The following is a 15417-nucleotide window of genomic DNA, read 5'->3' as shown; positions in this document are numbered from 1 at the left end:
AAGGAAGCATTGTGAGGACATTCTGTATTATGTAAACATTTAGTATGTCAACGTTTTCGGTTATAAATAAATATTATTTATTGTACTATATTTGTCTTATTTATTACATTCGAAGCGTTTATATTGACGCCATCTATCTCCGCTGCGTGGAATTGTTTTCGAACGCGATGCCTGGGAAATGAAGTTTTATCAAACCGCCGCTCTGCGCAAAGTGCGCTAAAAGAACTACAACTCCCATCATTTTGCTCGTCTAATCCGCTCCGTTAAAGCTACCATGTAATGTTTACTTCTTTGGAACAACGGCGTGTCCTCCTTGGTTGACAGTGTTGGAGATTGCAGATGCGGTATCTAATGTCGTATAAATCACGATATATTCGTTAAAAACACGGAATCCTATTTGCATCGGCAGTGTTAGTGGCTCGTCCTGCTGTCCGCGCTCGTGATGGCGATGTTCCGCAGTTTTGTGTCGGCTGCTCAGATCAGGCAGCATCAGCAGCAAAATGGAGCCGCAGCAGCCGCACCTGGAGAGAGTCTAGAGAGCCAGTTTTCCTGCCCCATCTGTCTGGAGGTCTACCACAAACCTGTCAGCATCGCCAGCTGCGCCCATACGTGAGTACACTGGCATTTTAACGTGTAATGTCGACTTCAAAATCACGTTCCTTTGTCAGTCCTCGGCAATGAAAGTGATGCTCGACATTGGCGTCTTTTCATTTGTTTACGCATTTCGTCACCTCACAATTTTCGAAGCCATTGTGACAAAATATGAAAACATCATATATGCGTCAGTTGTGGTTTTAGGGTTTCACTTCCCACCTGCGCGAAAGAACAAAGCGATTTTTCATAGCGATGTCTGTTTTGGTTCATTTAAAAAGAATCATTCGAACTGAGTCGTAACGACCGAATCTGTCTGGTAACCGAGTGTATCAATTGATCTTACCTTTCGATGTGTGTGGGTGTGTGTGTGCAGTTATGTTTCTGTAATTATAATTACATATTGTATTACGTGACATAAATACAAACACTACTAACCCCATCGCTCCCCAAGCTTGAATGATGAAATTGATCACTGAATCGGTTCCTAAGACGATTCATTGAATCGAACGTTCAAAATAACGCAAATTTCTCCCATAGCGGTTACAATAAAGTCTTGGTTAAACCGTTATAAGCCACGAACCAAATTGTTGCCCCCCCCCCCCCACCACCACCACCACCAAAGACACACTTAACGGTTTTAGTGAGGGAAAGAACTACAATTAACGGTTTTAGTGAGGGAAAGAACTATAATTCCGAGGCTGTGAATCATTGCGAAAAGCGTGATTAGTGAATACATATAAAAAATACTCATTTAAAAGGGTTGATTATATAGTCTATACAAGCATAAATTCCGTTATTTGGGCTTTTAGAGTTTCACTTCCCACCTATGCAAGAGAACAAAGCGATATTTCATAGCGATGTCTGTTTTGGTTCATTTAAAAGAATCATTCGAACCGAATCGCAACGACCGAATCTGTCTGGGACCGAGTGTTAAGATCTTACCTTTTGGTGTGTGTGCGCGCTATGTTTGTGCGTTATGTTTCTGTAATTCTAATTGCATATTGTATTACGTGACATAAATACAAACGCTACTATTTAGTATGATCTCTTTCATTTTGTCACAATTCACATTTTCACAGATTCAGCAAAGGGGTCACATACTTTTTCTTACCATTTTATATATATATATATATATTTTAAAAATATCCTGGCACTTCCAAGCTTTATAACGGCAGCTCAAAATGAAGCCCATAAAAGTGCATCTATCATTATATCCGTCATAAAATGGCATCTGTCCATCATAAAAGTGCATCTATCATTATAAGAGTACTGTACATCGGTCCATCATAAAAGTGCATCTGTCCATCATAAAAGTGCATCTATCCATCAAAACCCAGCATGAAGCTGAAATATGTTGTCCTGGCTTCCCTGTCCATTTTTCAGAAAATCATCCTTGGGTGCTGAATCTTGGAGCAGATCTAATCCTTCACAGTCAGTCTGTGGTGAGCTCTGTGGGCAGGGCTCAGCTAGAAGTGTGTCCGTGAGCAATTGTAGTTGTGGCGGTGTGGTCTCATCATTGTCCTTGTGGGATGTGTATGCCACATGTCCATTCAGCTGCTGAAAAGAAGTCCTGTGGTCGTCCATCATAAAAGTGCATCTGTCCATCATAAAAGTGCATCTATCCATCTTAAAAGTGCATCTATCCATCATAAAAGTGCATCTATCCATCTTAAAAGTGCATCTATCCATCTTAAAAGTGCATCTATCCATCATAAAAGTGCATCTATCCATCATAAAAGTGCATCTATCCATCATAAAAGTGCATCTATCCATCATAAAAGTGCATCTATCCATCATAAAAGAGCATCCGTCCATCATAAAAGTGCATCTGTCCATCATAAAAGTGCATCTGTCCATCATAAAAGTGCATCTGTCCATCATAAAAGTGCATCCGTCCATCATAAAAGTGCATCCGTCCATCATAAAAGAGCATCTGTCCATCATAAAAGTGCATCTGCCATCATAAAAATGCATCTATCCATCATAAAAGTGCATCTATCCATCATAAAAGTGCATCTGTCCATCATAAAAGTGCATCTGTCCATCATAAAAGTGCATCTGTCCATCATAAAAGTGCATCTGTCCATCATAAAAGTGCATCTATCCATCATAAAAGTGCATCTGTCCATCTTAAAAGTGCATCTGTCCATCATAAAAGTGCATCTGTCCATCATAAAAGTGCATCCGTCCATCATAAAAATGCATCCGTCCATCTTAAAAGTGCATCTGTCCATCTTAAAAGTGCATCTATCCATCATAAAAGTGCATCTGTCCATCATAAAAGTGCATCTGTCCATCATAAAAGTGCATCAGTCCATCATAAAAGTGCATCTGTCCATCATAATAGTGCATCTGTCCATCATAAAAGTGCATCCGTCCATCATAAAAGTGCATCCGTCCATCATAAAAGTGCATCCGTCCATCATAAAAGTGCATCTGTCCATCATAAAAGTGCATCTGTCCATCATAAAAGTGCATCTGTCCATCATAAAAGTGCATCCGTCCATCATAAAAATGCATCCGTCCATCTTAAAAGTGCATCTGTCCATCTTAAAAGTGCATCTATCCATCATAAAAGTGCATCCGTCCATCATAAAAATGCATCCGTCCATCTTAAAAGTGCATCCGTCCATCATAAAAGTGCATCCGTCCATCATAAAAATGCATCCGTCCATCTTAAAAGTGCATCCGTCCATCATAAAAGTGCATCTATCCATCATAAAAGTGCATCTGTCCATCTTAAAAGTGCATCTGTCCATCATAAAAGTGCATCTGTCCATCATAAAAGTGCATCCGTCCATCATAAAAATGCATCCGTCCATCTTAAAAGTGCATCTGTCCATCTTAAAAGTGCATCTATCCATCATAAAAGTGCATCCGTCCATCATAAAAGTGCATCCGTCCATCATAAAAGTGCATCCGTCCATCATAAAAGTGCATCCGTCCATCATAAAAGTGCATCTGTCCATCATAAAAGTGCATCTGTCCATCATAAAAGTGCATCCGTCCATCATAAAAGTGCATCCGTCCATCATAAAAGTGCATCCGTCCATCATAAAAGTGCATCTGTCCATCATAAAAGTGCATCTGTCCATCATAAAAGTGCATCTGTCCATCATAAAAGAGCATCTGTCCATCTTAAAAGTGCATCTGTCCATCATAAAAGTGCATCTGTCCATCATAAAAGTGCATCTATCCATCATAAAAGTGCATCTGTCCATCTTAAAAGTGCATCTGTCCATCTTAAAAGTGCATCTGTCCGTCATAAAAGTGCATCTGTCCGTCATAAAAGTGCATCTGTCCGTCATAAAAGTGCATCTATCCATCATAAAAGTGCATCTGTCCATCTTAAAAGTGCATCTGTCCATCTTAAAAGTGCATCTATCCATCATAAAAGTGCATCTATCCATCATAAAAGTGCATCTGTCCATCTTAAAAGTGGATCCATCCATCATAAAAGTGCATCCGTCCATCATAAAAGTGCATCCGTCCATCATAAAAGTGCATCCGTCCATCATAAAAGTGCATCCATCCATCATAAAAGTGCATCCATCCATCATAAAAGTGCATCCATCCATCATAAAAGTGCATCCATCCATCATATCCATCATAAAAGTGCATCTGTCCATCATAAAAGTGCATCTGTCCATCTTAAAAGTGCATCTGTCCATCATAAAAGTGGATCCATCCATCATAAAAGTGCATCCGTCCATCATAAAAGTGCATCTGTCCATCATAAAAGTGGATCCATCCATCATAAAAGTGCATCCGTCCATCATAAAAGTGCATCCGTCCATCATAAAAGTGCATCCGTCCATCATAAAAGTGCATCCGTCCATCATAAAAGTGCATCCATCCATCATAAAAGTGCATCCATCCATCATAAAAGTGCATCCATCCATCATAAAAGTGCATCCATCCATCATATCCATCATAAAAGTGCATCTGTCCATCATAAAAGTGCATCTATCCATCATAAAAGTGCATCTGTCCATCATAAAAGTGCATCTATCCATCATAAAAGTGCATCTGTCCATCATAAAAGTGCATATATCCATCATAAAAGTGCATCTGTCCATCATAAAAGTGCATCTATCCATCATAAAAGTGCATCTGTCCATCATAAAAGTGCATCTATCCATCATAAAAGTGCAACTATCCATCATAAAAGTGCATCTATCCATCATAAAAGGGCATCTATCCATCATAAAAGTGCATCTATCCATCATAAAAGGGCATCTATCCATCATAAAAGTGCATCTATCCATCATAAAAGTGCATCTATCCATCATAAAAGTGCATCTATCCATCATAAAAGTGCATCTGTCCATCATAAAAGTGCATCTGTCCATCATAAAAGGGCATCTATCCATCATAAAAGTGCATCTATCCATCATAAAAGTGCATCTATCCATCATAAAAGTGCATCTATCCATCATAAAAGTGCATATATCCATCATAAAAGTGCATCTGTCCATCATAAAAGTGCATCTATCCATCATAAAAGTGCATATATCCATCATAAAAGTGCATCTGTCCATCATAAAAGTGCATATATCCATCATAAAAGTGCATCTGTCCATCATAAAAGTGCATCTATCCATCATAAAAGTGCATCTATCCATCATAAAAGTGCATCTGTCCATCATAAAAGTGCATCTGTCCATCATAAAAGTGCATATATCCATCATAAAAGTGCATATATCCATCATAAAAGTGCATCTGTCCATCATAAAAGTGCATATATCCATCATAAAAGTGCATATATCCATCATAAAAGTGCATTTATCCATCATAAAAGTGCATATATCCATCATAAAAGTGCATCTGTCCATCATAAAAGTGCATCTGTCCATCATAAAAGTGCATATATCCATCATAAAAGTGCATCTGTCCATCATAAAAGTGCATATATCCATCATAAAAGTGCATATATCCATCATAAAAGTGCATATATCCATCATAAAAGTGCATATATCCATCATAAAAGTGCATCTGTCCATCATAAAAGTGCATATATCCATTATCCATCAGCTCCATGCGGCTCCAGGGGTTAATAAAGGTCTTCTGAAGTGAAGCCATGTGTTTGTGTGAGAATAATATCCATATTTAACACGTCATAAAGTAAAATAGCTTCCTCCAGACCACCTTTTGTATTCAACTTACACTAAAAGTGTAGCACCTCTCACTGTTCAAACCTCCTACGATACTTCCGGTGTCATCGTCGCAGTTGATTAGAAAGCCAGTTACGCTTTTAACGTCTACAAGTTTAATACCGAAGGCGGTCCGCCGGATTCTAGATGTTTTACTTTACAATGTGTTAAATTTGGATATTGGGCTGAAGGTCTTCATTAACCCCCTGAACTGTGTGGAGCATTTTTATAATGAATGGATGCACTTTTTGGTCTTTACATTTTGGGGTGCCATTATAACGCTTAGAAGAGCCAGGATATGTTTTAATAATATCATAATCTCACCGGTATATTTGTGGCAATAGACATTGTATGGGTCAAAATTATCCATTTTTCTTTTATGCCAAAAATCATTAGGATAGTAAGATCATGTTCTAGGAAGATATTTTGTAAATATCCTTTTGTAAATATATTAAAAATGTATTAGTAGTAATATGCATTGCTAAGGACTTCATTTGGACAACTTTAAAGGAGATTTTCTCAATATTTAGGATTTTTTTTCCCACCCTTAGATTCCAGATTTTCAAATAGTGTCCTATCCTGACAAACCAAACATCAATGGAGAGATGAGTCGGCTTTCAGATGATGTCTAAATCTCAGTTAATAGTTACTAATTATTTATTTATTAGTTAGTTACTAATATACACTCTTAAAGTATGATTATAAAGCAGTGTTTCCCAACCTTTTTCAGTCATGGCACCCTTCGAAAATGTAAAAAGATTTGTGGCACCCCCTCGCATACGTTACGCTAGGGCTGTAACGGTACAGATTGCCCACGGGTCAGTTTGTATCACGGTTTTAGGTTCACGGTTTCAGTACGGTTAGGTATTTGCTATGTTCAGGGAATAAAAGGACTAATAAATCAATTAAATAAGAACAAATAACTTGAATACAAGCAGCAGCACAAATACATACTACTGAGCAAAGATACTAATAAAATAATCAATGCTTTTCAGGTTTTTCAGGTAGGTCTAACATTAGGTAGAGAAATTGAATAAATAATCAAATGTAAAATAACTTTAAATTAAAGGAACTGTTTGTATGAAATGTATTTCAATTAATCATAAAATGGCCGCTGATATGTCACTAGACATTAATAAATTATGTTAATTTCAAAAACTCATATCACTGACAACAGTAGTCCGGCAGGATATTGTCATTATAAAGTTGTTGTTGATGTTGATGATGTCATGTTGTGTTTTGGCCTGAAGCTCCGCCCTCCACCTATCGACCAATCACGAGTCAGTAGTGTTTCGGGTTGCCAGATCTGCTCTAGTTACCACAGCTGCAGATCTACAAACGTTCTGCTGATCCTGCAGCCAATCTGGCAACCTCGAGTCGGGGGGGGGTAGTGATTGCAGGACCAGTTTTGGCCACAAACTTACATACACTTCCTTTAAAGATCAATTCTTATTAAACTTATAAAAGCTATTCAATCAAGATCAGTGAGTGATGTCCTTATCTTTTGTTTGACATTAAACAGAGCAAATGTTACTGCCCCTTTAAGACCTAATAAAGAAAAAATGACGGATTATACGGCAGCACTCGCATGCACTGAACAGTTTATAAAGAGAGACCGTTTTGCCTGTTTTTCTTTTATTATCGCTGTTGTAGTGTATCACTGAGGAGCCAGCACGTGTATCCATCTACAGAAACATACATAAAGCATTATTTTCAAGTTACAACTGTTGGAAACTCAGAGGTGAAGACCAGGAGAACTTGGGTATATCTTTCGGGCAGGCGTTCCTCTTTATTGAGATACACACGTGCCGTCTGTGGCTGTACCAATCAGACGAATAGATGCAAATGTAATCACTGACAATGTTGCTTATAGATCAGGAAGTGCATAAAGACAAAAGACTGATTAACTTGATCTCCTTAGAATGTAGTCAACCAGAACCTCCAAACTGTAAAGCATTATGTACATAAAAAACTGTGTGTATACTATTACATTGGATCCTTGATATAACAATTTATAAATTTGTAATCCCACACAACCCATATTATAGATTCCTCATCAGATGTGAGATGAACCGCGGTGCAAGTGCGTGCCGGCCCCTTTTACCTACGTCAGACGGCAACCCATAGAGTATGATAAAGTATACACTCTTAAAGGTACTGATATTTACCTTTTAAGGTATTAATATGTACCATTTATGGGTGAGTAAGGTACAAAGATGTACCTTTTCACTTTTGTACCTTAGTCACAGCACTGTGCCTTTTTTTTCTGAGAGTGTGGGATGAGCTGAGGGAGAGTAAATGATGGGGTTATTTTAATATTTGGGTGAACTATCCCTTTAAGAGGCCTAGTCATGTATGCGTTGTGTCTGACATGTTTTGGTGTAGGTCCGTGTAGAGCATTGGTAATCGCTGAAACGCCCCGTGACGGGTTTGCCCTTTTACTGCCCTTTCAGAAAAAATGAATTTTTGATGAGGGAAACTCTGTAACCTTCACACTGCTGCTGTAAACCTAAGGGATCCTTCTTTTTTTCCCTTGGTAGTTGATGTTTAACATTAACTCTTTCCCCGCCAGCGTTTAAAAAAAAAGTTGCCAGCCACCGCCAGGGTTTTTGACAATTTTCACCAAAATTTAATAGCCAATAGAATATTTTGTTAAATGAATATCTGAGCATGCAATATATCAAAATAAAGAGCTGACCCTCTTCTTTTAAACAAAAAAATCGTTTTATTCTAGCTTCATGCATTCCTTTTTTATCAACACTTGAATATGGGTAGGTTTCATAAAAAAAAAGCAACATTTTGAACAAAAAGCTGAGAAAATCAAATTTTTGTGAAAGACTGTTTCCAGATCAGATTCAGAGATGATCAAACACAGATGGAGGAGATCGAGTCCATCAACACTCCTAATGCTTACACAGTCCTGTAGCTCATCCTGGGTCCACATCTCATTCAGTAACATTAGGCAGTTTTGATTCATATGCTGTTTAATGAGGATGATCAGGTTATTTTTAATATGCATATGATTACATGCGATCGCTCGTTTCACTGCGTCTTCCTCACGTGTGTTTTGATCAGGAGATTCAGTACTCATTCAGAAGATGCGCAATAGCGCCCCCTAGCGCCCGACAGTGAAAACACGGAAACCCGGAAAATTCCGTTATTGGCCTGGAAGCGTTTTCTCACAAATAATGAAAATTTCCGTGTTTGGCGGGGAAAGAGATAATGTGCGTTTTGCTGAGTATCGTATTTGATATGGAGGCTCAAACTGAGCAAAAATATGTAGCGCGGACAAAAACTGCTTGTAATGCAAGTCAATAGCCACGTTTCCATTACCCTTCAAATTGCGCAAATTGAAAATACGCCCAATGGAAACGCGGCAATTCCGCAAAAACTCCCATATATCACAAAAAAGTTTTTACGCTCTCATGAGGTGGTTTTTCAGGCAATTCGAAAAAGGACATTTTTGCAAAACTGCAATGGAAATGTTTTTTTTCGCATTTACAGGTCACCTGTTGCGGTGATGCATTGCTTCAACATAGGGCCTATATATTATATTTTCCACTCAATTGTGTCGTAATAACAAGATAATGTAGTTAAAAGGACATATTTTCTCCTAATAAGGACTACAGGCTATACTGTAATTAAGACATATATTTAAGAAATATATTAAAACAGAAAGAGCAGTTTCTGCCTTACTCAAAGGCCGAGGAAACAGGCCAGCTACGCACGTCAGTCCATTCCAGACGATCTTAGTTTGCTTCTTATCTAATAAAAAGGCAATTAATTGATGAAACCGATCAAAATAAAAATACAATTTATACAAAACTAAATATTTTTTTAAGAAAGAGTTTCTAGAAAATAATAGGCTACTCGAAGTGATCAAAATTATGTGACTCCCCAGGTCTCAAACATATTGCGATTCATGACCTATCGCGAGAGGAAAATATGTTTTAGTCGCATAAATTCAGCTATGGAAACGCTGTCATTTCGCAATAGTTTTTTATCGACATTTAAGAAATATCGCAAAAGGTTTTCGCAAATCCGTAATGGAAACGCAGCTAATGAGATCATTTACATTTATGATATTTTCCATAATCTTCAGCAGAGAACTGAATTGACCGTTCACAAAGCCCCACTCCTAGGGCTGGGCGATAAAATATGATATGTCAACGATATGTATCGCGATAGACACATAATCGATATCAATAAAAAATGCATTCGATAAAACGTGTGATAATTTTTTTTTCTTCGTCTGAAGAAACCAGAGATTGTGAAGCAAGTTTTGGTTGCACGAAGAAAGGCACTCACTCTCTGGTAGTCTAGCAGCATAGGGCGTGACATGCTAACAGCCAATCATTTAACAGTATCATGTTTGGTTGTACCGTATCGTTGTTTCGTGTTGAATTCTTCCGTAACAGAACTGGCGTGCAGTGATAAGTGGAAAATGAGTGCCGCAGCGAGCGAGGAAACTGTTGATAAATCAGGAAAACAAGTCAGCTCGCCAGTATGGCAGTTTTTTAGATTTTATAAGTCTGACCGTAGTCAGACCGATGTTGTCTGCAAATTATGCAAGACCGTTGTCCCGACCAAGACTGATGATTATATTCAGAGGAAGGTTAAGTTTAAAATAAAAATATTTAAATGTGATATATTTTTCTCCTGGTCCTTATTTTAAACAGGTCATAAAAAATATCAATAATTATTGATATCGACTGATATGATACACTTCGATTGTGATACAGTTTTCAGCCATATCGCCCAGCCCTACCCGCCACCTTTAGTTACTGTTGCTATGTCCGACAAGCCTTGGTGCTCTCACGCCATAGACAGTAAAAGAAATGGACGGAGCGATCCCATTGCCTTCTACGGCGTTAAGTGATGTCAGTATAGGAGCACTCACTTCCTGATGGCGGAGTGAACCGCGCCGGCTCAGACTGAGCTTGAGGACGTAGATGTGACCTGAGCCTCCTGTCTGACAGCTGTAGGTCTTCTAGTAGTTGTGGAAAGTGAAATCTGAATCACGTTGTTTAAATATTTTCTCCCGTTGCTTTTGGCTCACTATGGGCTTCTCCCCATTCTTCCCCCTTGACTTTATCAGACTTTATGTCTCCACGTCCCCCGACTGTCTCATAGTCAGCTAACGATGCTTCTGAGCGTCTCCTCAGGTCTATACGGTAATTTCTCAACTGTGCGACAGAGTCGCGTTGGTTATGACGCAATCGTTAGCCTATTTTTACAAAAACAGCTTCTACGGGGCGATAGTGTAAGATACAAGGTAACGGAGCCTTTTATGCATTGTCGAGTTTCTTTAGAAATAAACACTGGACAAATGGAGTCTTTAAACGTCTCAGATGTAAAGTTATTCACTGTCAAAGTGACTCAAAAATGAATGGGAGTCAATGGGATGCTAACAGCAGGTGATGGCTTGGTTAGCGATGGCCGCCCCTAGGGGTGGAACGCTTTCCGAGCGCTAGATTACCCCCTTGTCTCACGCCACACACACATTCTCACACAGGGAAACATCGCGGAGCGAAGAGAAAGCTGTGACAAAGCACGTCAGAAAATAATCAGTACATTATAACCGGTTATGGTCTATTACTGAACAGAGATTGAATCGTCTTCGCCTGCATCGAAGAACCGATTAATTTCGACACCCCTATTAATTACTTTGAGTGACAGGTGGGTTTCCGTTTGTCTGCTGTCTGTTAGTCATCACGTCACCTCAGCTCCGCCCACGTCCCGCTAGGCCGGTCACAATAACACATTTGGCTGGACGATAAACTGGGCAAGAAATTATTGCGATAAACGATATTGTCGTTCTGAAACCATTTTCATCTACATGGCATAATCATGCAGCTACACCTTTTCAAAGATCAAAATACCTCTAAAAGACTATTTAACACTGAAAACGGAAAACATTTTAAATATCCACAATAAATGGACAAAACAATAAAAGCAATGGACTCTCAGTCTGTTAACAAACTATGCACTTGAATAAATACCATAAACAATAAATAAAATGGATGAAAATTGCAACGGTTGATTGTGTTTTAGGAGGATATTAGGGGTGGCACGGTTCACAAAACCCGCGGTTCGGCTCGGATCACGGTTTTAGGGCCACGGTTTTCAGTTCTATATGGTGGTTGTTTTTTTTTATCGTTAACACTCTAGAAATGTACTTCAGCATCATATAGCTTAATTATCCACAAATCAGGATACAGACTTAAAAAATGTTTATATCATTTAATCATGCACAAACTGAGTTTGACTTAACCCTCTCTGAGGAAAGCTAGGTGAGATTTTGATACAGCAAGAGAGAAGACATTGATGACATGCTTTTCATTTATTTGGCAAAAAAAGGAGAACGTGTATTGCAATCTCTATAGGAACTTACATGTGCTTTTTTTAGCACAAAGATTGAACTGAAGAATTAACTTGCATTTATTAAACTGCCAACTTCAGTGTAGCTTTAAGCCTCGTTTATACTCGATGCGTCCACACAAGCACGGCAAAAATGACGTCAACGCGGAGTGTGCGAATAATTTTGCTTGCCGTTGTGCGCGTCAAATTTTTTTTCAGGTCTATGTCCCGCCTCTTTGCCCATTTTCGGTTATCTGCGAGTGACGCACTGCCAATATGATGGCCGGCTCCGCCCACTTTAGACTTCAAAAATGCTCTTCAGAAGCCTACGGGTGACGCCACGGACACTACATCCATTGTTTTACACAGTCTATGCTCTAAACCTACTCTACTCAAGCAGGGTTTTTCCTGCTTTGAAATTTTTTTGCCGGCCGCTAAAACAAATTTTTGTCCCGCCTAACCCTTATTTGATGAATTATTGTGATTTATAAATTGATGTAGATTACTAATGCACGTGACAGGGCGCACGTTAACCATCTGAGCTCTCCCTCGCACATATCAATCAAAATCAACTGACACAATGGTAAAAGGTCGGAAGACTGACTCCATGTTCTGTGTGGCGCGTTCGCACAATATTTTCCCTGAATTACTGCTGGATGTGAATTGTGCTCAAAAAACGCACTTCTTTTGACAGACCCAGCACACCCAGCTGACATAAACCATACTTTCAAATAAACGGAAAAATATCCTTATAAAGTGTTTTCTGTGTTTCAAATCTTTGCCGTTGTTTTAACGGTCTGGGTTCACATATAACGCGACCCATTTTGTCCGATTTGCGAACTAATGACTCATTTGAACCGATTAATTTGATGAACTGATCTGTCTAACACTGAACTCACGAATCAGTGTGTAATCATTTACTCACAACACCTCTGAAATGAGAACACAAGTGTGCTTACCCCACTAAACAAGAGGAGTTAGTAAGAATTAGTTTTAATAATCCACAGTATTTTCACGTATTTATTTTGAGCATTTATATTGATAATGTGTAGTAAACTACTAATAGTTTTATTAAATTGTATATGGTAAAGAATTGGACTATTTGTTATTAAATTTTTAATAAATTTTTTTAATAATTGTTGCCAAAATAATTCATCGGTAAACCATGCAAACTGTGTAAAAACGAGGAACTAAAGAAACAAACATCAAGACATCATACATAATGAGATATCAAAATTAGATGAGGTCAGCATCCAGTTCAGCAAAATGAAAAAAATAGCATTTATTTTACATTTATTGTCAGTATTTGGCTCACAGATCACGCGGGTAGAGTTGGTGTAGACAGTAGACTCTTACTGTTGGTGTGTGTGTGTGTGCGTGCGTGCGTGCGTGCGTGCGTGCGTGTGTGTGTGTGTGCGTGTGTGTGTGTGTGTGGATGACCATAGCCCCTTTCTAACTGCACGTCGGACCCGCAATATTCCCGGAACATTGCCGGGTCGCCTTCTGTGTGAAAGCACCACGTCCCGGGATTGATTACCGAACTGAACCCGGGTCGGGGCTCTAGTAACATTGCGGTATTCGACCCGGGACGAGCGCTGTGTGAACAAAAGCCAAAACTAATGCCGCAGCGTGTGCGTAGTTATCGTGCGACTCCTAGAGCTTGTTTTTTCAATAACACAGCCCTGCAGTGCCAGAAGAGCTCGTCTGTGTTTTAAACGCAGAGAGTGTTCGTATACAAAAAAAAACTAAAATTAAACAAGCAGAAATGAGCGCAAACTGGACACAAGTCGAGACCACGGAGCTCCTTACTATCCGCGCTGAAGCTGAGATCGCTCGCCGTTATACGTCACATCCGGATGTCACGTGTCAACTCGACCCGGGACCGTTACGGGTTGTGTGTGAAAGCGCACATATTACGGTATTTCGCTGGCAGTGTGAATGGACCAAATCTAGCGGCCCGGGAACAAATGCCGGGTCGCATTATCCGTGTGTTTGCCGGAATCGCAGTGTGAAAGGGGCTCATGTCTGGTCAGCCACCACCGAAGGCCATTTCTGGCCCAGGAAAAACCCTGTCAAGAGTTTGTTTAACTGGCTTCATGCAACAGGAGAGAGATGAAAATGACCCCAAAAGACCATGTCAGAAAGTGCCAAATATAAGGTTAAAGATTTGAACTCCTGACCATAAGACGACAGTGAAGCTTGAATTGGCAAACTAGTTTTAATATTTGGTAGTCTGAGCTCTGGTGAGTTTTACGCAACTAAATTGGAAGTTGAAGCCCCTGCTTTCGCCTGGAGACGAAAAGAGCCACGTTTGTCTGCATACTCATTTTCTAATGTATCTACCTGCCGAATACAGATTAGATGGTTTTATAAGTGACTAAAATAACCGTCCTAATCCTTATCACCACCGTATGCTCCTGCCAGAGATGCCGGTGAGATTGCAGCTCATTGATTAAACTGGAGCTGATCGCCCTCATAAATAATGTGGGCTGGTTTCTGATGCTGTTTTCTTTGGTTTTGCACAGAACTACCCACACTCATATATCACATTCATGAAATGTTTCTCATCTCAAGAGTAGGAGGCATATGCCTAAAGATTGATCCGTTTTCAAGCCTTTCTTGTTTCCCCTTTCATGCTGCTTTCTTTTATTTAATTCAGAAATTATTAGTTTTGGTTTAGTTCCTGAGGACGTCTGCATTTTTTTTAGTGAACTATTGTTGGTGCATTTGCGTCCCAAGTTATATCTACAGTATATATTTATTATCTGCCTTTCAGATCTGCGTTCTGAGCCAGAGAGAGCCGTCTTCATGTGTATATATATGAAATACATTATTTTTCATCCACACAGTATCGTTATTTCTGTCTTACAATCATTGATATTATCACAGAAACACGGATAAAATATAATAGTTCAGATATAAACACTGATGTCTACTGTAGCGATCATAATAGAGCAAATCTCCTTTTGAAAGTAACTTGACGCTTCAAATTAAGATTATCATTACATTGTAACACCAGTAGGTGGAGACAAGTGACTGTTAAAAAATAAATGAGTAATTGAATCATTCATTCAAGAGATTTGTTCAGAAAACGCTGATTCATTCAGTAATGAAACAAGAAAAGTCTATATGAGTGAGTCATTGAATCATTCACTCGAGATTCATTCAAAAACACTCCCTGCGTCCCAATTCGCACACTATCCATCCTAAATAGTATTCGAAAATAGAATTAGTATGTCCCAAATCATAGTATGTTGAAAAGAGTATTCCAAAGATTCCCGGATGGTTTACTATTTCCGGTCAGAATTCA

At 39.0% G+C, this 15417-nt stretch overlaps 1 protein-coding gene across 2 annotated transcripts in view; it reads left to right on the top strand.

The window, feature by feature from the left end:
- The first annotated feature begins 250 nt into the window (after window positions 1-250).
- Window positions 251-15417, top strand: part of LOC137085675 (E3 ubiquitin-protein ligase RNF166) — a 46764-nt gene continuing 31597 nt past the window's right edge. The window contains exon 1 of one of the 2 annotated variants that reach the window (XM_067451961.1): window positions 251-609. In XM_067451961.1, coding sequence (XP_067308062.1) covers window positions 443-609 — 167 coding nt within the window. In that variant the 5' untranslated portion in view covers window positions 251-442. The remainder of the gene's footprint in view (window positions 610-15417) is intronic. The other variant, XM_067451966.1, reaches the window with a different exon arrangement.

Source organism: Pseudorasbora parva, chromosome 1 (genome assembly GCF_024679245.1).
Source record: "Pseudorasbora parva isolate DD20220531a chromosome 1, ASM2467924v1, whole genome shotgun sequence".
Taxonomy (NCBI): Eukaryota; Metazoa; Chordata; class Actinopteri; order Cypriniformes; family Gobionidae; genus Pseudorasbora; species Pseudorasbora parva.
Note: the sequence above shows the minus strand (reverse complement) of the source record. Positions and strands in the feature narration are given on the sequence as shown.